The 23,765-nt window shown below is 43.6% G+C and overlaps 1 protein-coding gene across 1 annotated transcript in view; it reads right to left on the reverse strand.

Annotated features, from left to right (window-relative positions):
• Positions 1–1,829: 1,829 nt before the first annotated feature.
• LOC120930475 (electrogenic sodium bicarbonate cotransporter 1-like) overlaps positions 1,830–23,765 on the reverse strand; it is a 644,541-nt gene continuing 622,605 nt past the window's right edge. Inside the window, exons 19-20 of the mRNA XM_040341656.1 lie at positions 15,714–15,797; positions 1,830–2,205 (exon numbers count right to left, since the gene is read on the reverse strand). Of these exons, the coding sequence (XP_040197590.1) occupies positions 15,744–15,797 (54 nt within the window). The 3' untranslated portion in view covers positions 1,830–2,205; positions 15,714–15,743. The remainder of the gene's footprint in view (positions 2,206–15,713; positions 15,798–23,765) is intronic.

Consider the following 23,765-nt stretch of genomic DNA (forward strand, 5'->3'; position numbering starts at 1 on the left):
GAATGAAAATCCAAAAATTCAAAAACCCCAAAATTCGAATATCTGAAATAACTAAAAAATAAAATAACTTGACTATTACTAACTATTAAAATTGGCTGATGGTGAACGTCAAAAATACAAATTTATCCGAAGTTATGAATTATTCGAAATAATGAATGCCATATCTAAACAAATGAAACCCAACACATTAATATTAATAAATAATTATAATAATAAAAAGGCTTTATTATTATTTTGTTCCGTTGTATTTGTTTAGATGCGGCATTCATTATTTAGGATATTTCATAACTTCAGATAAATTTGTATTCTTTACATTCACTAACAGACAAATTTGAGAGGAAATTCCAATACCTATAATTTAATAATAATTAGTTAGTTTGTTTTTCACATTTTGGGATTTGGGGATTTTCCTTCTTTTGAATCTTCCTTTCTTATTTTTGGATTTTCAAATTTACGAATTTTTGAATTATATCGAATTTTATTGAATTCCAAATTTACGATTTAGTAATTTTTTTATTTAAAATTCGAAAATTCGGAATTCGAAATTTGATAAAATTCAATGAAATTCGAAAATTTGGAAATTTGAAAATAAGAAAGGAAAATTCAAAAGAGTGAAAATCCCAAAATTTGAATAACTAACAATAACTATGGGCCAGATTCACAGAAGAGATACGACGGTGTATCTCCTGATACACCGTCGTATCTCTGTGATCCGCCCGTCCTAACTATGCGGCTGATTCATAGAATCAGTTACGCATAGATAGCCCTAAGATCCGACGGATCTTAGGCTGCAATACTTCGCCCGCCGCTGGGTGGAGTTCGCGTCGTTTTCCAGCGTCGGGTATGCAAATTAGCAGTTACGGCGATCCACGAAGCTACTCGCGTGCGTAACGTCGGTTTTTCCCGTCGCAAAGTTAAGCAAGCTTTTTCATTGCTTAACTTTACACAAGTCATGTTAAAGTATGGCCGTCGTTCCCGCGTTGAAATGTAAAAAAAAAAATTTTGGCGTAAGTACGTTACGCACGTCGCCATTCACAAACACGTCGGGGCGCCATAATTTTGCGCAAAAGCACGTCGGGAAATTTACGAACGGAGCATGCGCAGAACGTTCAGCGCGGGAGTGCGCCTAATTTAAATGGTACACGCCCCATTTGAATTAGGCGGGCTTGCGCTGGACGTCTTTACGATACAACGCCGCAAGTTTACAGGTAAGTGCTTTGTGAATCAGGCACTTACGCTGAAAACTTGCGGCGGTGTAACGTAAAGGGGATACGTTATGCCGCCGGGGTTCTTTCTGAATCTGGCCCTATGAAACTATAGGTATTGGAATTTCCTTTCAAATTTGTCTGTTAGTGAACGTAACAAATACAAATTTATCTGAAGTTACGAATTTTCCAAAATAACGAATGCCGCATCTAAACAAATGGACAAAATAATAATAATACGTTTTTATTATTATTAATGTTATTTATTATTATTAATTGGTTATGTTTCATTCATTTAGATATGGCATTCCTCATTACAGATAATTTGTAACTTCAGATAAATTCGTATTCATTCTGTTCACTAACAACCAAATTTAATAGTTGGCAATAGTTAAGTTATTATTTATAAGTTATTATTTCATATTTTCGAATTTTGGGGTTTTTGAATTTTATGTTTTTGTTTTCTTTCTTTTGAATTTTCCTTTCTTATTTTGGGATTTTTAGAATTTTTGAATTTTATCGAATTTAGAATTTTCAAATTTTGTCGATTTCTGAATTTTTGAATTTACAAATTTTTCTAATTTTTGAATTTACGAAAAAAACAAAAACAAATGGAACAAAAAATAGAATAAAACAAAAACATTTTATTTTTTGGCAGTGCACATGGTGACATCACAGAGCAGTAATAGGTTTTCTTTATAGCAACAAAAATTGCAAAAAATGTAAGGTACTATAAAAACTAAACTAAAAAGACTGCTATTTATTTTTGAGGGAAAAATAATTCTGCTTTATTGGAAAATTATGTTGTGATTCAACAAAATAGCATAATAATAAAAACTTTGTAATATTAATTGCAAGTTAAAAATAGGGCAAAAATACATTTGATATAATTAATGAGTATTATCAGTAGCAGCAGGTTTCTCACAATAAATATTTAAAATTTTAACGAAAAATGCATTAAGAATGTCTGTCTGGCCCATTATTTGCCTCTTGGATTAATCTGAAAAGAAAGAACATAAACATGAATACAGACAGATAAATACAGTATATCTATACAAAATTTAACTATCCAGAAAATGTAAACAGAGGTAACATTTATTTCAATTTAGCTTTTGGCCAAAAGCAGCTAAGCTGTCAGATATTGGGAGTATTTGTAGTCTGCTAAATCAGATATATACAGTTAATGAAGAAAAAAAAAGGCAGACTAAATATGCCGTTATGACAAAAGAGAAGAAAGGTAAGAGCAACAGGCAACAAAAGTAGGCAAAAGAGAATACAGTATATGCAATGTTGTACAGCAGTTTTCTGTTTCTTTTCATATAATAAAGTGTATACAATGCCAAAATCTTGACTTGGTTTTGGACAAAGTAGGGAAATGGTAAAAACATTTGTCAGTTTTTTTTTCTGTGTCACATTAACCACTTAAGACCCGGACCTTTATGCAGGTAAAGGACCCAAGGTGTTTTTACAATTTGGCACTGCGCTGCTTTAACCACTTAAGCCCCGGACCAAAATGCTGCCTAAAGACCCAAGGTGTTTTTACAGTTCGGGACTGCATCGCTTTAACAGACAATTGCGCGGTCATGCGACGTGGCCCCCAAACAAAATTGGCGTCCTTTTTTCCCCCCACAAATAGAGCTTTCTTTTGGTGGTATTTGATCACCTCTGCGGTTTTTATTTTTTGCGCTATAAACAAAAATAAAGCGACAATTTTGAAAAAAATGCAATATTTTTTACTTTTTGTTATAATAAATATCCCCCAAAAACATATATAAAAACATTTTTTTCCCTCAGTTTAGGCCGATACGTATTCTTCAACCTATTTTTAGTAAAAAAAATCGCAATAAGCGTTTATCGATTGGTTTGCGCAAAATTTATAGCGTTTACAAAATAGGGGATAGTTTTATTGCATTTTTATTAATTATTTTTTTTTTTACTACTTATGGCGGCGATCAGCGTTTTTTTTTCGTGACTGCGACATTATGGCGGACACTTCGGACAATTTTGACACATTTTTGGGACCATTGTCATTTTCACAGCAAAAAATGCATTTAAATTGCATTCTTTATTGTGAAAATGACAGTTGCAGTTTGGGAGTTAACCACAGGGGGCGCTGTAGGAGTTAGGGTGCATCTAGTGTGTGTTTACAACTGTAGGGGGGTGTGGCTGTAGGACTAACATCATCGATCGAGTCTCCCTATATAACGGATCACTCGATCGATGCAGCCGCCACAGTGAAGCACGGGGAAGCCGTGTTTACACACGGCTCTCCCCGTTCTTCAGCTCCGGGGAGCGATCGCGACAGGGCGGCTATAAACAAATAGCCGCGCCGTCGTCCCGGATCGCTCCCCGAGCGAACCCGACCGCCGCATGTAGCGGGGGGGGTCCCGATCGGACCCCCCACCGGCTAGAAGGCAAGGACGTACATGTACGCCCATGTGCCTGTACGTGCCATATTGTGGACGTACATTTACATGCGGGGGTCGGGAACTGGTTAACTGGTAATTGCGCGGTCATGCAATGTTGTACCGAAACACAATTTCCTTTTCTTCCCACAAATAGAGCTTTCTTTTGATGGAATTTGATTGCCTCTGCGATTTTGTTTTTTTGCGATATAAACGGAAAAAGACCGAAAATGTTGAAAAAAAATGATATTTTCTATTTTTGTTATAAGAAAAATCGAATAAACTCAATTTTGATCAAACATTTAGGCCAAAATGTATTCAGCCACACGTCTTTAGTAAAACAAATTGCAATAAGCGTATATTTATTGGTTTTCGCAAAAGTTATAGGGCCAGATTCAGGTAGAATTGCGGCGGCGTAACGTATCGTAGATACGTTACATATCAAAACGTATCGTAGATACGTTACACTGCCGCAAGTTTTCATCGCAAGTGCCTGATTCACAAAGCACTTGCGATGAAAACAACGCCGGCGGCCTCCGGCGCAAGGCGGGCCAATTCAAATAGGTGTGTGCCATTTAAATTAGGCGCGCTCCCGCGCCGGACCTACTGCGCATGCTCAGTTTCGCAATTCCCGTCGTGCTTTGCGCGCCGTGACGTCATTTTTTCGAACGGCGACGCGCGTAGCGTACTTCCGTATTCCCGGACGTGTTACGCAAACGATGTTAATTTTTTAATTTCGACGCGGGAACGACGGTCATACTTTAAACAGCAATACGATTGCTGAGTAAAGTTAGGGCAGGTCAAACGACGACTAACTTTGCGACGGAAAACTAGACTAGCAGCGACGTAGCGAATGCGAAAATCCGTCGGGAATCGCCGTAACTCCTAATTTGCATACCCGACGCTGGTTTACGACGCAAACTCCCCACAGCGGCGGCCGCGGTACTGCATCCTAAGATCCGACAGTGTAAAACAATTACACCTGTCGGATCTTATGGATATCTATGCGTAACTGATTCTATGAATCAGTCGCATAGATAGAAACAGAGATACGACGGCGTATCAGGAGATACGCCGTCGTATCTCTTTGGTGAATCTGGCCCATAGAGTCTACAAACTAGGGTACATTTTCTGGAATTTACACAGCTTTTAATTTATGACTGCCTATCTCATTTCTTGAGGTGCTAAAATGGCAGGCAGTACAAAAAAAAACAAATGACCCCATCTTGGAAAGTAGACACCCCAAGGAAATTTCTGAGAGGCATGTTGAGTCCATTGAATATATTTTTTTTTGGGGATTAGTGATTAAATAATGACAAAAAAAAAATTATGTTTACAAAAAGTTGTCACTAAATGATATATTGCTCACACATGTCAAGGTTATATGTGGAATTGCACCCCAAAATACATTCTGTTGCTTCTCCTGAGTACAGGGATACCACATGTTTGGGACTTTTTGGGAGCCTAGTCGCGCAAGGGGCCCCAAAAACCAAGCACCGCCTTCAGCATTTCTAAGGGCGCAAATTTTTGATTTCACTCCTCACTACCTATCACAGTTTCGAAAGGCCATAAAATGCCAAAATAGCACAAACCCCCCCCAAATGAGCCCATTTTGGAAAGTAGACACCCCAAGCTATTTGCTGAGAGGCATGTTGAGTCCATGGAATATTTTATATTTTGCCACAAGTTGCGGGAAAATGACAAACTGATTTTTTTTTGCACAAAGTTGTCACTAAATGATATATTGCTCACACATGCCATTGGCATATGTAAAATTACACCCCAAAATACATTCGGCTGCTTCTCCTGAGTACGGGGATACCACATGTGTGGGACTTTTTGGGAGCCTAGCCGCGTACAGGCCCCAAAAGCCAAGCACTGCCTTCAAGATTTCTAAGGGCATACATTTTTGATTTCACTCCTCACTACCTATCACTACCTATCACATTTTTGAAGGCCATAAAATGCCAAAATAGCACAAAACCCCCCAAATGACCCCATTTTGGAAAGAAGACACCCCAAGCTATTTGCAGAGAGGCATGTTGAGCCCATTGAATATCATTTTTTTTTGCCCCAAGTGATTGAATAATAACCAAAAAAAATTAAAAATGACAAAAAGTTGTCACTAAATGATATATTGCTCACACATGCCATGGGCATATGTGGAATTACACCCCAAAATACATTCTGCTGCTTCTCCTGAGTACGGGGATGTGTGGGACTTTTTGGGAACCTAGACACGTACGGTACCCCGAAACCAAGCACCGCCTTCAAGATTTCTAAGGGCATACATTTTTGATTTCATTCCTCACTACTTATCACAGTTTCGAAGGCCATAAAATGCCAAAATAGCATAAAACCCCCCCAAATGACCCCATTTTGGAAAGAAGACACCCCAAGCTATTTTTTGAGAGACATAGTGAATATTTTACAGCTCTCAAATGTTTTTGAAAATGAAGAAAGAAAAAAAAAATGTTTTCTTTTTCTTTTTGAAATTTTCAAAACTTTGTGACAAATGCAGTGGTGGAACGCACCTTTGGCCTCCTGAAGTCCCGTTTCCGATGCCTGGATAAGTCTAGGGGTACCCTGTTGTATTCCCCAAACTTTGTGTGCCAGATCATCGGGGGATGTTGCATTCTACACAACTTCGCCATGAGAAAGGGCATGGAGATTGACATACGTGATGACCTGACCCCTGAACCACACAATCCCCCCCTAACCAACTCTACCCGGTCTACTGAGGGAAGAGCAGTCAGGAGTTGTCTCGTGGAACGCCTCTTTGCACGTTAAACACACACATTCATCATGTCACAAGGAGAATGCATGCATGCACACCACTGTGGTCCCTAGCACACACACCCCACATCCTCATCAAATTGGATTAGACCTAAGTACACCGCACGGTACTAGGGAACAGCAACACCACGCCAAGGCTCCAATTATGTCGCTGTACATTCATACACCTTTCACACGGCAGAGGGCGACACCCCTTTGCCAGCAGGAGTGACACCCCCCCCCCCATTCACACACCAGTCACACTGTAGTTTACACTCCTCACCGTGTGTGGGGACTACAAAATAAACCAGAAAACTCAAACTTTGAGCATACATATAAAAAAAACAAGCTCATATTCAGAGCATAAATATTAAAAAAGAAGCTCATATTCAAAGCATACATATAAAACAAAAGCTCATATTCAGTGCATAAATATAACAAAAAAAATCAGATTATGAGCAAAAAAAAATCATCATCTTTTTCTTTTGCCCAGGCTGGTGCCACGGGTGCCCCGGCTCTGGCTCCTCAGTTGGCGTGATGGAGCCTGGGGTGGGGATGGAGGGGGGAGGAGCATCATTCCCTACTTGCTCAATCCTGGGAGGTGGTGCCTGCCTGCCCTCCATTGCGTTGGCCAGGCGGGTGAGCACAGAGTTCGTCTGCGCCAGCATCCGAAGCTGCAGGGTGGTGTTCTGCTGCTGGTGCCGCCGGGTTTGTCTCCCCTCCTCACGCACAGCAGCAGTGTTGGCCTCTACCGCCCCTGCCAACCTGCTCACCTCCGCTGTGAGCACTGCTGTGGGGCCTGCTGCTCCAACATGCAGGTGACCATCGCCACAGTATTGGAGCTCACTTCCTGCAGGCTCGCAGTATTTTTGGTGCCCATGCAGGGTGAGGGCCTGCTGCACTGACACTGCGCATGCAGCCTGTGACTTGGCAGAGGAGGCCAGGCTGTCCGCCACCCGCCTCAAGTCTCCCACCATAGCCCCGATATGGCGGGTCTGCCGGCCCTGCTTCTCCTGCAGCCCTTCTTGGAGGCCTCCGGGTACACCCCTTGTCTTAGAAAGAGCCTTCCTGGGAGGAGAGGCTGGGGCCCGTACTTATGGAGAAGACGGGGATGGGGCTGCCCTGGAGGGGGTGACACTGGAGGAGGCGACACTGGAGGGGGCGACACTGGAGGGGCTTGCCCTGGAGGTGGTTGACGTGATGGTCGGGGAGGTGGTGGGGAGTTCAGGGATGGTGGGATCCTCCTCAAGATAGATTGAGTCCTCATGGTGGAGGTCAATAGACTCCTCTACAACAAGCTCCATAGATGTCCTATGGGCGCTCTCCTCCACCAACATGCCCAGTATTTCCATGGGGGCCGACTGGACCACATGATGTTGTGGGGATAGCGTGGGTCGCCCTGCAGCCGCCGATGTCATCCTCAACATCTGTGGACAACACAAAAAAACACATGTTGGTGGAGATACACACTTGTCACATGTTCCCTTCTACCCCCTCCCATGATACACACCAAATAGGAGATAAAACACACTTACCTGTCCTCAAGTCCCCCAACAGTGGAGTCGTATCCTGGGACGCCCTCCACCTGCTCCTTCGACAAACACTGCGCAATTATCTCCTCCTCCGGAGTTAAGCACAATGGGCAGGCTGGTCCTCCTCCCGTGCCCCTGGCATGTTTTCTGATAAGGACCAATTTGTCCCGGACCCGACGCCGCATATCATTCAGTTTCTTTTGGATATCATCCCAAGTCCGCTGTTCATTGCCAATGGCATTGATATCCAGGGTGATGGTCTCATATATTGCCCTCCTCTGTGCCGTGCTTGTGTTCTTTTGCTGGGCACCATGTAGAGCGGCGTCATATTTGGTCAGTGCCGCCAACATGACCTCCATCTCCGCTCCATTAAAGTTGCGTTTCCGCTTTTTCTCCTTCTCAGGAGGTGCCATGTCAATTTTGGGACAAAATTACCTTGCTCAGGGGGTTGAAAAAATCCGGATGTAATTTTGCGCAGGACGGGCGCATGTCTGCCCCTATTTATGTGCTCAGCGTAAGCAGGTGGGCCGGCGTATCCCAGTAAGTAGGACAGGCATAGTTGTGCGCATGCGCACATGGAAGCGATCGGTCTGCGCATGCTCCGTCGAGGATACGCCGGGCGTAAGCCACTGCTGAACGGTCAGCCCATCATTTGCATAGGGGCACACCCACTTTCACTTGCGCCTTCAAATTTCCGGTACGCCGGTGCAAAGTTACGCAAAAATGCCTGCTGAATAATGTGATAACCTCACACGATTACGCCGGCGTATCGCATATGAGATACGCTACGCAGGAATAAGGATGCGCACATCTACCTGAATCTAGCCCACTATATTGCCCAAATTATTGATGAAATAAAAAAGATGATCTTAGGCCGAGTACATGCATACCAAACACGACATACTTTAAAATTGCGCACAAACACGCAGTGGCGACAAACTACATACATTTTTAAAAGCCTTTAAAAGCCTTTACAGGTTACCACATTAGATTTACAGAGGATGTCTACTGCTAAAATTACTGCCCTTGATCTGACCTTCGTGGTGATACCTCACATGCATGGTACAATTGCTGTTTACATATGACTCCAGACTGACGCTTGCGTTCGCCTTTGTGCAAGAGCAGGGGGGGCAGGGATGCTTTTTTTTTTATTATTATTATTTATTTCGCTTTTTTATTTTATTTGTAAACTGTTCCTTCCATTTTATTTATTTTTTACCATTTTTATTGTTATCACAGGGAATGTAAATATCCCCTATGATAGCAATAGTTAGTGACAGGTACTATTTTTTTTAAAAACATGGGGTCTATTAGACCCTAGATCTTTCCGCTGCCCTCAAAGCATCTGACCACACCAAGATTGGTGTGATAAAATGCTTTCCCAATTTCCCAATTGCGCTGTTTATATCCGGGGGGGATGGGGACATTCCCTCCCACTGAATGTAAAAGCAGTCTAGAGGCTAATTAGCCGCTAGGATTGCTTTTACATGAAAGCCGACCGCTGGCTGAAAAGAATAATACCAAGATGATACCTAAACCTGCAGGCATCATTCTAGTATAACCATTCAACGTCCAGCAACATACCAGTACGTTGATGGTTCTTGTTGGACATGTATCGTAATCTTTGTTTTCATGTAACCATTCAACGTCCAGCAACATACCAGTACGTTGATGGTTCTTGTTGGACATGTATCGTAATCTTTGTTTTCATGCAGCCTATTGGCTGAACGAAAAAAAGATTGATGTATGCCCACCCTTAGAATACCTCCCTTCATCCACCCACTTCTAATGATGGGCATACAGTACATGCACCATTTATATATGCCAAAGCATGGGGGCATCCTCCCGCAAAAAAGTTATGCCGCGTACACACGGTCTGAATTTTCCACGGGCAAGCCTCCGTTGGAATTTCGACCGTATGTACGAGGCATAAAAAGTTATGCCGCGTACACACGGTCGGACTTTTCAAGGGAAAGCCTCCGTAGGAATGTCGACCGTATGTACGCGGCATTAGGAGCAAAATCGCTCCTCCACCCCTAATGCCCCCATGCAGATGCCCTACCATGGGACCCAATGGGCCCATGGTCCCAAGCGGCACTTTTAGAACATGCTGCAGTGCTGGACACAGGGATGAATGGTCTACACACTGAGGGAAACTGAAACTTCTCCTGACTCCCCCTGTACTGGGAACATCGTATATTTGGGGTTGTGACAGGAGCCAGCATGGGGGAGTGGTGAGTCCTGGACATTCTGTGTCTTGTAGTAGTGTACAGGCAGTAGGGGGGCCCCTGTGTTCATTCAGAGACCTAAAACCAAATGCCCCCCAACAGGGCTAATAAAAAAAAAATGGTAAAAAAAAATGGTAAAAAAAAAACACTTTAACCTGTGTTCTGCTCTACTGACACCATCCACTGGCCCACTGACACCTTCCACTGCTCCACTGACACCATCAACTGGCCCACTGACACCATCCACTGACACAATCCACTGGCCCACTGACACCATCCACTGGCCCACTGACACCATCCACTGGCCCACTGACACCATCCACTAGCCCACTGACACCGTCCACTGGCCCACTGACACTGGCCCAATGACATCATCCACTGACACCGTCCACTGGCCCACTGACACCGTCCACTGGCCCACTTACACAGTCCACTGGCCCACTGACACCGTCCACTGGCCCACTGACACCGTCCACTCGCCCACTGACACCGTCCACTGCTCTACTGACAGTGGAAGTGGTAGTCGGAGGGCCCCAGGTCAACTTTTGCACCAGGGCCCACATGTACCTTAGTAGCCACCCGGCTGTACCCTACCTGTCAGGATGAGGTCAGATCAGTCAGTAGGAGCAGGGCCGATTCCACTGGCACTGGTTTCTAGAATCACCCGGCGTCCAGCAACCAGCGACATCATAGGCCGCGGCAGTCGCAGAATTTAGAGCGCTCAGCCTCCAAACCTAGTCAATTAGCTCCGCCTCCACCCACCCAGGGACTTGCCTTGCCCAGCTCTGATTACCAATTCAGCCCTGGAAGATTTGCGACCAGGCCATTTTTTTGCAATATGGCACTGTTAATTTAACTGACAATTGCGCGGTCGTGTGACCCTGTACCCAAACAAAATTGATGTCATGTTTTTTCCTCACAAATATAACTTTATTTTGGTGGTATTTGAGCACCTCTTTGCGGTTTTTATTTGTGCGCTATGAACAAGAAAAAACAACAATTTTGAAAAAAAATATGTATTTTTTTACTTTTTGCTATAATAAATATCCCCCCAAAAAAGTCTTCATCAGTTTAGACCAATATCTATTCTGCTTCATATTCTTGTTTAAAAAAAATCGCAATGACCGTATATTGATTTGGTTTGCGCAATAGGGAATATATTTATGGCATTTATAATAAGATTTTCTGATAAATTTAATTTTAGCTGTCATGATATAAAATAATGAATGTGCGGGCCTTTTAGTGGGCATGATTTTTTTTGGGTGTGGGGGGGCAGCATTTAATTCTTGGGCCCCGACAACACAATGTCTTGTGCCGGCCCTGCCCCCATGCTTCGGCATATATGCTCTTTTTTTAACTGTGGTGGTGAAATCACCTCCTACAGCGTTGGAGTTGCGGCTTTATTTATCGTGGGAGCAAACGCTGTTGCTGTCAAGCTAAATAAATCCGCGCTGCAACTGAATGGCGTACCTGCTAAGCAAATGATGGTTAACATTAAAACAAAGTATAACAGTAAGACCATACCATACCTGCAAAGCAAATACCAAAAAAAAACATAGTAAAAAATAAAACATTTTTTAACACAACCTGTGCCTAAAATATATATATGCCAAAGCATGGGGGCATCCTCCCGCAAAAAAGTTATGCCGCGTACACACGGTCGGACTTTTCCACGGGAAAGACTCCGTAGGAATGTCGACCGTATGTAACGCGGCATTAGGAGCAACATCGCTCCTCCGCCCCTAATGCCCCCATGCTTCGGCATATATGCTCTTTTTTTAACTGTGGTGGTGAAATCACCTCCTATAGCACTTGAGTCACGGCTTTATATATCGTGGGAGCAAACGCTGTTGCTGTCAAGATAAATATCCGCGCAACAGCTGAATGGCGTACCTGAAAACAGTAAAGTAAATTACATACCTGAAAAGCAAGCATGATAAAACATAATAACAATAAAACATTGCAGAATAGAATACAGTAAAAAAGAGCAGAACAATAGAGATAGAATAGAGAGGGAGAGAACAATAAAACAACAACTATTTTTTTATTTTATTTTTATATATTTTTTTGTGTTTTTATTTTTTACTTTTTTTTTAACACTTTTTTTTGTAACTGTAACTGTTCAACTTTTCGTTTCCAGGTTTGGGTCTCTCAAAATGCTATGGCATCTTGGGAGACCCTGTGTAAGTGTGCCTAGCCTGTGAAATGCTTTACCTTACGCTAATACTTCACTCGTGTGTGGAAGCGTTCAAAACATTCACCAATTCACCAATACAAAGACCAGGATTGTCAGGACAGCGGGGACAAAAATAACCGGTGTCACGCCTATATCTGCGCTTGGTACAGACACGACATCTTCTTTGGGGGGCTCGTTGGGTAGGGGTACTCTCGAGGACATACGAAAAATGCCTCGCATGCAGTCGGCTTACTGCATTTGGTAGGGGATGGTGAGGTGCAGAACCGCCTGGATACAGGAGTTCTAAGATGATCTCATCCTGGAATTGAAGGAAGGATCCAGTCCGTTCTGAAGCTCTGTATAAGACATTAAGGGGGAAAGCCAATTGAAATAAATATAGAGACACTTTTTGTACCAGCGTCTCGCCTTACAGGCAATATGATACAGCGCCATCAACTAGTCGTTGAGGTCCACCCCTCGCATATTTTGGTTATATTGGTGGACACAGAGGGGTTTCTCCACAACACCAGCCACAGTACGAATTTGTACTGTCGTGTCTGCGTGAAGGGTGGTAAGAACGAAAACATTCTTATTGTCCGCCACTTCACAGCGAGCAAATTATTACACCTGCAACAGGCTCTCACCCCCAGCCTAAGATGGGAATCTACAAGCCGCTGGGGAAAGCTTCAGCGATTAGGTCGCACGGTGCCACATGCTCCAATCTGATGATCAAACAATTGATTAAAAAGTGGCACGCTGGTGTAATAATTGTCCACATACAAGAGGTACCCCTTTCTGAATAAGGGTGACACCAAGTCCCACACAATCTTGCCAGCGCTCCCTATGTAATCTGGGCAGCCCTCCGGCTCTACCTGACTATCTTTGCCCTCATAAACCTCCATGTATAGCCTGTTGCCCTGTCTCAAAGCTTATAGAGCTTGACCCCGTATCTGGCACGCTTGCTGGGAAGGTACTGCTTGAAAGACAAGCGGCCAGAAAATTGAATTAGGGACTCATCAACGCAGACAACTTGCTGGGGATTTTACAAGGCTGCAAAACGTTCGTTGAAGTGGTTTATGAGGGGCCAAATTTTGTAGAGCCGGTTGTATTCAGGGTCTCCACGTGGACGACAAAGTTCATTGTCATTGAAATGCAAGAACCGCAGGATCGCCTTGTGTCGTTTCCTGCCCATAGAAGCAGAGAATATGGGCATATGGTCGTGTGGACTTGTGGACCAATAAGTCCGCAACTTCGGAAATTGGTGTATGCCCATGTTGAGGCAAAGGCCCAGAAAGGTTTTAAATTCGGAAACCGTAAGTGGTTTCCAGAAAAATTAATACCTCAAAGAAATGGGATTTTAAGGGCAATGAAAATAATATACAAAAAAGTATAAGTAAATATAGAAAAATATAATATTTAATTTACTTTACAAAAGTTATGCAAAATTTTTTACAATTGTAACAATCGCTGTAACAAATTAGTTTGCATAATGTGTGGACCATGCAGATCCTGAATAAAAACATATACAAAAAATGACAGTACATAAATGCAGAAGATGAATCATTCATCTTCTGCATTTATGTACTGTCATTTTTTGTATATGTTTTTGAACCTCGAAAACCCAATAGGGGTCAAGGGAAAATGCAGAAGACTGTTTTATTTTGACGCGTTTCGACTAGTGAGTTTACACTCGATGTCTTCATCATGAAAAAGAAAACAGTGTTCATGTGCATGTGTCTGTCATCTAAAAGAAAATAGATCCATCCCCCTCCTCCAAAAGGACCCGGCTTGGTCTCCCTCCACACATGGGTAGACGTCCGCAGCAAGGAAAGCTCAGAGTGAATAAACAAAAGTTCATTCTAAACACATGCCATAAGAAAAATAAATTTCCAAGAAGTTTATCCCAGGAAGATATTTTTATGCAGAATTGCAGAGTGTATGCCAAATGACCATGAATTTGAAGATCAGGCAGAAATGGCCAGAAGTAGCTGGATGGTCTGATAGCAGACCCATCCGCTGCAGTGTCCAGGAGTGAATGGCGTTCACTCCTGGACACTTTTGTTTATTCACTCTGAGCTTTGCTTGCTGCGGACGTCCACCCATGTGTGGAGGGAGACCAAGCCGGGTCCTTTTGGAGGAGGGGGATGGATCTCTTTTCTTTTAGATGACAGACGCATGCACCTGAACACTGTTTTCTTTTTCCTGATGAAGACATCGAGTGTAAACTCACTAGTCGAAACGCGTCGAAATTAAACAGTCTTCTGCATTTTCCCTTGACCCCTATTGGGTTTTCGAGGTTCAATACATCATTCATCTTCTGCATTTATGTTCTGTCATTTTTTGTATATGTTTTTATTCAGGATCTGCATGGTCCACACATTATGCAAACTAATTTGTTACAGCGATTGTTACAATTGTAAAAAATTTTGCATAACTTTTGTAAAGTAAATTAAATATTATATTTTTCTATATTTACTTATACTTTTTTGTATATTATTTTCATTGCCCTTAAAATCCCATTTCTTTGATGTATTCATTTTTCTATATACTCGGGATGGTGGCAATGCTCATGTCAGTTTGTTGGGAGTAAACCTTTTTCATCCGTTAGTGGTTTCCATTCTCTGGCAAGGACGGACTGGGGATTAGCGGTGATGTAAGTACCAGCATATAAATTACTCTGGTCCACAATAGATCTAAAGAGATCTTCCGTGAAAAACAGTGAATAAAAATCAAGTGACGTAAAATCAGCTGTTTCCACCTGAATACCGGGTTGGCCAGTGAATGGGGGAAGTACGGGTTCTGCAGAAGTGGTGGGGACCCAATCAGGATAGGCGAATTCTGCAGGAAGGGCATTATGTGTTTACATTACACAGGCAGAGGCGGAAGGTGATACGCTGGGAGCGATCGCGAGGGGGTGACCAGAAATGAACAGCTGCACCCTCATCCCGGATCGCTCCCACAGCAAACCGGACTGCTGCATGTATCGGGGGGGTCCCGATCTGAAGGCAGGCATGTACAGGTACGTTGATGTGCCTGTCCGTGCCATTCTGCCGACGTATATGTACATGCAGCGGTCCTTAAGTGGTTAATGACATTTTTCAGATAGTTGGGATATCCTGGTAAGTTGGGATTCATTCATTTGGTAAGGTGTTTTTTTAAATAAATGTTTGTAGCATTAAAGCCCATCCCACTAATACTAAATGTAGAATATCTGCACCAATTTTAAATATACATTTTTTTTAATGAAACATTCACAAAAAATAACATCTCTGATTTTGATGGAAAATAATTAAAGAATATAATATATTTGATAAGCTCCATACACATATAAATGTTATGTTTCTAAATGTACACACAATATAACGTATTTAACGCATGAGGTATCATCTTACCAAAGAAAAATTTGGTTCCCATCCTTTATTCTAATTTACTGAAATGTTGATTTCTGGTCCTTTTTCTTGGTACTTTAGCTCAGACTAGAATGAAACAGAAGAAGCATTTTGCCAAAACTGACAGACATATAACAGACTTACATCAATTTGTTTAACACACAACCCCTTTCAAAAAGCACTTGCTTGTCTCAACATGTAAACCTAAAATAAAATTAAATGATTCATAATATTTATTATTGTAATACCTAATATCTTCTTGGTTTTTACAAAGTACGTTTGTGTGGGTATGCGGGACTCACTTTGTATATACTGTAAAGAGTCAGCCTGGGACAGGGTTAAGAGAGGGTTAACTGAAGAGGGCAGGTTCTTTACCTTCAGACCTGGGTATTAGTCAGCTGGTTTGAGAGTTTGTGTGAGCTGTTTTGCTAGCAGTGAAGAAGGGACCTGCATGCTGTCTGGAAGGCTCCACAAGTGGACTGAGACCTGCTGGATAAGCTGGCCTATAAAAGAGACTTTAGCTCTGGCTAGAGCATTAGGCCCCGTACACATGACTGAGTTTCTCGGCAGAATTCAGACAGAAACTCGATTGGAGCTGGATTCTGCCGAGAAACTCGGTCGTCTGTACACTTTTCACCGAGGAAGCCGACGAGGAACTCGTCGGGCCAAATAGAGAACATGTTCTCTATTTCCTCGTTGTTCAATGAGGAAAGTTGGCCCGCCGAGATCCTCGGCGGCTTCAACACAGAACTCGACGAGGAACTTGATGTGTTTGGCACGTCGAGTTCCTCGGACGTGTGTACGGGGCCTTAGAGTCAAGTAGGCCTTAGAAAGCATTGCTAATAACAAAGCTAGCGGAAGTGATGGCACCCCAGCTGAGTTATTTAAAATCCTAAAAGATGATGCTGTTAAAGTGCAACAAATTTGGAAAACTCAAAAATGGCCACAGGACTGGAAGAGGGTCTATTTACATTCTGAGACCAAAGAAGGACAGCGTCAAAGAATGTTTAAACGACCATATAATCGCACTCATCTCACACGCTAGCAAGGTTATGCTGAAAATTTGAGGTTTCAGCAGCATGTGTACCGAGAGCTACAAGCTGGATTTCGAAGAGGCAGAGGAACTAGAGATCAAATTGCCAACATTCACTGGATCATGGAAAAAGCAAGGGAGTTCGAGAAGAATATCTACTTCTGCATTATTGACTACAGTAAAGCCTTCAACTGTGTGGATCACAAAAAGATGTGGCAAATACTGAAAGAAATGGGAATACCAGACCACCTCATCTGTCTTCTGAAAAACATGTATGCAAGTCAAGAAGCAACAGAACAGGATAGGAGGAGGGAGGAGACACACGGCTGGAGGAGACGGAGGACCGACCGACCCACCAGCCACCACTGCTCTCTCCTCTTCTCTCTATTAGATGCAGTCTCTCCACTCCTCCCCCTCTCTTGCTCATGTTGTGTCTCCGGTTCCTTAGCTCCCGAAACAGACCGGACCCCCTTCACCCAGCCCCCCCATGGTAGGAAGGGGCCCTCCTTCCTACACCGACACCCCTACCAACCCCCCGGATGAGACCACCCTGGATCAGACACACACACCCCGGATCGGACAGAGACCCACCCGCCCGGCAGATGGAAGAGACAGTAAGAAATGCGGTGCTCATCTGGATCGGAATCCTGGACCTGCAGCCAATGTTAAGCGATCCACTGTGGGCATTCATTTATATACCCGTATACTCTGTATACATACAGCAGGGGGGAGCCGCCGGCCGACTGGGGTGGTAGTTGTTTGCCACTCCCCCCCAAAAAAAACACCAGCCGACACTGACCCCTTCCCTATTTCCCAACACTTATTTCCCTTTCATACCTATAGGTTTCCTGTAACAAGCATACTATACTGTAAATTGTGAAAGGTGCTATGGAACTGTCACTTCAGCCCGGAAGAATTTCCCCCTTAATGACTAGAGCATTTTTTGCGAAACCCGGGGATTTTAAACGGTGCCAATCAGATAACTAGAAATACAGTAACAAGTATTAAAAAATTATATTTTTATTTTACAAATAGAAGAACAAGCATGTATAAAAAACATCCATAATAGATACAAAACGCTCAACCGTAAGTGTAGAAAGCCTGCAATGGAATCGCTCTACATGTTTCGCTCGCAATGAGTTTCTTCAGGAGCTTTGCAGGTGATGCTGATAGTCACAAAAGTGTACAACGAATGGAACAATAAATTAGTACGTTAAAAAGCAGTAATCAAACAAAAAATCTAAATTTTGAATATTATTAGTCAAATAACCAATAATGTAAATGACAATTTGAGTACTATAAATATATATATAGAGAACAATAATATTAAGAGTGCAAATTGAGCAAATCTCACCATGGTAACCAATCCCAGCCCATTTGAGGATGGTCAAAATAATCAAACAGTCCCGTGGAGGATTTTTAAGCCATATAATTCACCCAATCTCTGCTCATTCAATATGGTCACAGTAGGAAAGAGCCTAATTGAACATGATTTACCTAGACTAGAAAATGTAAAAAACTGAAAAAATACAAGCGATCAATTAAATTAAATTGTTGGGGCATAAAAAAGAAAAAGGAATATACCTGAATTGGGAATGGAAATGGAATCAGATTCACCGCTGGTTCACAGAGTTAATCATTGTGACCATTAGCGGAGTGAAAAAAGAAAGCCACGATTCAATAATGAAATATCGCAATTTGGCTGATGCCCACTGCACAGTAAATGGACCAGTAAGCTGGAAAAAAAGTAAAAATTAAATTGAGAAATTTTTTTGCAGAAAACTGAATGATGGGATGAACACAGATTTCAACAAGAAGTAAATCCGCATTTGAAAAACAGAGGAGGCTTACCTATAACAGAAGGTCAAGGGTTAATCAATCCGAAACAGAGGGGAGAGACAAAGCAGCAACTCCCTCTCTGGTCCTCGGTCTTTGACAGAGATTGCGGCCAACGCCACGCTCTTTATATACCTACCATCCCGGCGGCGTCTGACGTCACCGCCGGGATGTGGGCGTAGTGTGGAAACACGTGATCCAGGCATGTCAGCCGCACAATAACCAATACGGACGAATGAACCAGCCATCCCCGCGCATGCCCAATGATGCAAACGAAGCAGACCGAGATCATGCTGAAAAGCTAAATGCCATGTTGGTGTAGGGAAAGTCCCAATGGTGGAATATGGAAAAAAGGAACCCTGTAGCTGATAAAACAATTAACAATTACAGGTTAGGATACCAAACAATAATATGGTTGTGCGGTGGGGCATGGGTCAAACATTGATATCCTAGGGCTCACCACTGAGCAAGTGATTGACTGGACACCTGATCCCTGATGTTCCTGTGTGGCCAAGAATGGACAGGAATTATGGAAAGGGGAAAAACAGCTTGGAATCAGGGACTTGGGAAAACAAAATAAATATAAAAGAAACCCATCATATTATATATAATGGTGACTCCAATTTTAAACAATAAAAAAGTAAAAAAATCTAAATAGATAAGTATAAATTATCCAACAGGGCTCCAGGATGATGCTAAAAATTGCACTCTGATTTATACACATTGTAAGGGGTTAGCTCGGTAGCGGGGGTGTATGACCTCCTGAGTGGGTTCACTACACACTGAATTATACAGAGAGGCAGCCGTGGGTGGTTGAAAAAACAAGGGTTATGGTTTATTCTTCCATATTGCTGGAAACAAGTGCAAGCATCCAAACAGCACGAGTTCCTCGTCGAGTTCTGTGTTGAAGCCGCCGAGGATCTCGGCGGGCCAACTTTCCTCATTGAACAACGAGGAAATAGAGAACATGTTCTCTATTTGGCCCGACGAGTTCCTCGTCGGCTTCCTCGGTGAAAAGTGTACAGACGACCGAGTTTCTCGGCAGAATCCAGCTCCAATCGAGTTTCTGTCTGAATTCTGCCGAGAAACTCGGTCATGTGTACGGGGCCTAATGCTCTAGCCAGAGCTAAAGTCTCTTTTCTCTTTCATTCTGAACAGCTGAAGCTATCCAACGTCCTTAAACCTTTCTGGCTACCTCTGCAGCCGACACCTGATAGTAATTGGTGAATTTTCTAAACAAGGCAGAAATGTATCTCCTGTCTGTGACAACACCCCCAGATTTACCTGACTTCCTGTCACATACCCCCCCCCTCTTGTTTCAACCCTAGGTTTGGAACACAGGTTGCCAGGCACGCATGTACTCGGGACAAACCATCTGCATTCCCCATTTTAACACCGGGGCGATGTGTTACCACAAAACTAAATTCCTGAAGGGCCAGGAACCACCTATTTATTCTCCTATTGGTCTCCTTGTTTTGTGCCATCCACTTAAATGGGGCATGATCCGTCACCAGTTCAAACTGTCTACCCACGAGGTAGTACCGGAGAGAATCCAAAGCCCATTTCACCGCCAAACACTCTTTCTCAATGGTGGCATAATTCTCCTCATGGGCCTTCAACTTTCGGCTGAGGTAAAGAACAGGGTGTTCCTCTCCCTTAATAATCTGGGACAGTACAGCTCCTAACCCCACATTTGACGCATCTGTCTGAACCACAAAGTCCCGTGAAAAATCAGGCGAATTTAAAACTGGCTTACTACATAAGGCCGGTTTTGAAGCCTGAAAAGCTGTTTCTGCTTCGGGAGTCCATTTGGTCATGACAGACTCCTTCCCTTTGGTCAAATTGGTCAGGGAAGCAGCCTGTGAGGCAAAATGGGGGATAAAACGGCGATAAAAACCCGCGATCCCGAAAAATGCACGAACCTGTTTCTTATTGGCGGACGTGGCCAATCTTGAATAGCCTCAACTTTGTTTAACTGGGGCTTGATTAGACCTCTTCCAATGGTATACCCCAGATACTTTTCCTCTTCTAACCCAAGGGTACATTTTTTTTGGATTGGCTGTAAACCCGGCTTCCCAGATGGAATCCAACACAGCCTGAACTTTTGGTAAGTGTGAGTCCCAATCCTCACTGTGGATGACCACATCATCGAGGTATGCAGCAGCATAGGCTCGATGAGGCCGAAGGGTCTTATCCATGGTGTGTTGAAACGTAGCGGGAGCATTCTGTAACCCAAAAGGCATCCTCCGATATTGGAAAGATCCTTCTGGAGTTACAAATGCTGTTTTTCCCTGGCCGACTCTGAGAGAGGAATTTGCCAATAACCCTTGGTCAGGTCTAACGTCGTCATGTACCAGGCAGTGCCTAGGCGATCAATCAGTTCATCTATGTGGGGCATAGGATAGGTGTCAAACTTAGTGATTTTATTCAGGCGGCGAAAATCATTACAAAACCGCCAACTTCCATCGGGTTTGGGTACTAAGACAATGGGGCTGGACCAAGCACTATTTGACTCTTCTATCACCCCTAGCTCAAGCATTTTTTTTTTAGTTCCTGGTGAATTGCCTCTCGCCGGGCTTCTGGAATTAGATAAGGCTTCAACTTGACCTTATCCCCTGGTGTGGTGATAATGTCATGTTCAACTCCGGAGACCCAACCTTGCAAGTCTGAAAACTTCTCCCTATTTCGGAGCACAAACTCTTTAGCCTCCTGCTGCTGAGTTTTGGACAGAGTCTCCGCTATCCCAACTTCAGGGACAGCCAGGTTAAACGGAGCAGAAGATCGGGTAGTCTTAGCGACCAAGGACTCTCTATCCTTCCATGGTTTCAACAAGTTCACGTGATAGAGTTGCTCAGGTTATTGTCTTCCCGGTTGGCTAATTTTATAATTCACCACCCCCATTTTCTCCAACACTTCATATGGACCCTGCCATTTGGCTAGGAATTTACTTTCGAACGTGGGGACAAGCACCAACACCCTATCACCAGGTGCAAAGGAACGGACCTGGGCCCCACGATTGTAAATCCTTTGTTGAGCCAACTGGGCTTAGGCTTAATGTACCTTCACAATCGACATCACTTGGGCAATTTTATCTTGCATTTGTGCCACATGTTAAATCACACTTCGATGAGGGGAACTCTCACTCTCCCATGTTTCCCTGGCAATGTCCAGTAGGCCCCGAGGGTGCCTCCCATACAATAACTCAAATGGCGAGAACCCTGTGGACGATTGGGGAACCTCTCTTATGGCAAACATCAGATAAGGGAGCAGATAATCCCAATCCTTACCGTCTTTATCCACCACCTTCCTCAACATTTGTTTTAAGGTTTTATTAAACCTTTCCACTAACCCGTCTGTTTGAGGGTGATATACTGATGTACGTAATTGGGTCACTTTCAGGAGTTTACAAAGTTCTCTAGTCACCCTAGACAAACGGGGTGCCCTGGTCAGTTAGGACTTCCTTAGGGAGACCCACACGGCTGAAAACCTGAAATAACTCTTTATCAATGGTTTTAACAGAGGTGTTTCTGAGAGGAATCGCTTCTGGGTAACGGGTGGCATAGTCCATTATTACCAAGATGTGCTGGCGCCCTCTAGTTGACTTCAGTAAGGGGCCAACCAAGTCCAATGCGATCCTCTCAAAAGAGACCTAAATAATGGGCAGGGGTACCAACGGACTGTGGAAATGTGGCATGGGTGCAGTAATCTGACACACTGGACAGGAAGAGTAGTACACTTCCACTTCCTTAGTGATCCCAGGCCAATAAAACCCCTGGGTGATTCTCTCCCGGGTTTTTTCTGCTCCCAAATGTCCCCCAAGAATGTGCCTATGGGCCAGTTCCAACACCATCTTGCGGTACCGTTTAGGCACTACCAGTTGCTCAATGGTGTCCTCTATCCTCTGTGACACTCGATAGAACAGGTCCCTTTCAATAATGAAGTAAGGGAGGGCAACCCTCTTGTCAGGGTTAACTAACTCCCCATCTATCTTCACTACATTCTCCCGGGCTCTTAGCAATGTGGGGTCCCTTAATTGCTCAGTGATAAAATTTTCTCTGTGCACCTCGAGGTCATCAAACCCTATTGCCTATTGCCTCTTCTGAGGTAGCCGGCTCCTCCCTAGGGACTGGTGTTTCCCCTGCTAAGACTGAGAACGGAAACTCAGGAGAATCCTCACAGTTAAAGGATTCTGGAGTAGATGGTTCAGGCTCAGAAGAACCACTTACTGGGGAATCTGGGCAATCCCAGAGTTCCCAGAACTTTGGGAAGTCCCTTCCCACAATGGCATTATGTGGCAGTCGGGGAACTAGACCCACTTGGTGACACACGTTACAGAGGGAGGTTTCAAAGGAAACCGTAGTCACGGGATATTCTCGAGTGTTCCCCCTGTACACAAACTACAGCCATTTTCCTAGGATGTAAGGTTTTTCCCACCACTAGATCACTTTTCACTAAGGTGACCAGGCTACCTGAATCCAATACCACAACGTCTTTACCATCTAAGCACAGGTTTCTCATTCCCCTTTACTGCAGTGCATGTGGTTGCAAAAAGGGACTGTCGTCTCTCTGTCAGAAAGTCACACTGCATGGATTTCATCAACCGCTGGGCAAACCACTGCTACATGTCCCTCTTCCCGGCAACGGTAACAAATCAACCTTCTGGTCCTCTTGTGGGATGGGTCTTCCAGGCCGCTCTCGTCAACCACTAGCAGTGGTCCCGATAATACCTCTAGTTGTTCTTTGGTCCCTCTCTCCACCCCCATCCCTTGATGCAGTCTTACCTATAGGTGGGGAGGGTCTGGTCTTGGGGTGGAAAGTCTGTGCGTCTCTGGGAAAAGGGGACACATTTTCTGTTGTTAGGTACCTTTCGACCAAGTCTACTAGTTTGTCTGTGGTTTCCGGACTACCATGGCTCACCCATTTCTGCAGGGTGTTAGGAAGAGACCTAAGAAATTTGTCCATGACTACTCGCTCCAAAATTTTTGGTCCGGACAGAGTTTCTGGCTGCAGCCATTTCCTGGCCAAATGGATGAGGTCATACATCTACGATCGAGGTGGCTTCTTCAGCTGATAACTCCAATTGTGGACCCGCTGAGCACGGACAGCCAGGGTTACACCAAAACGTGCCAATATTTCCTCTTTTGACCGATCATAGTTTTTTGCATCTGCAAGCTCCAAATCAAAAT

The sequence above is a fragment of the Rana temporaria genome, chromosome 3, assembly GCF_905171775.1.
Source record: "Rana temporaria chromosome 3, aRanTem1.1, whole genome shotgun sequence".
Lineage (NCBI taxonomy): Eukaryota > Metazoa > Chordata > Amphibia > Anura > Ranidae > Rana > Rana temporaria.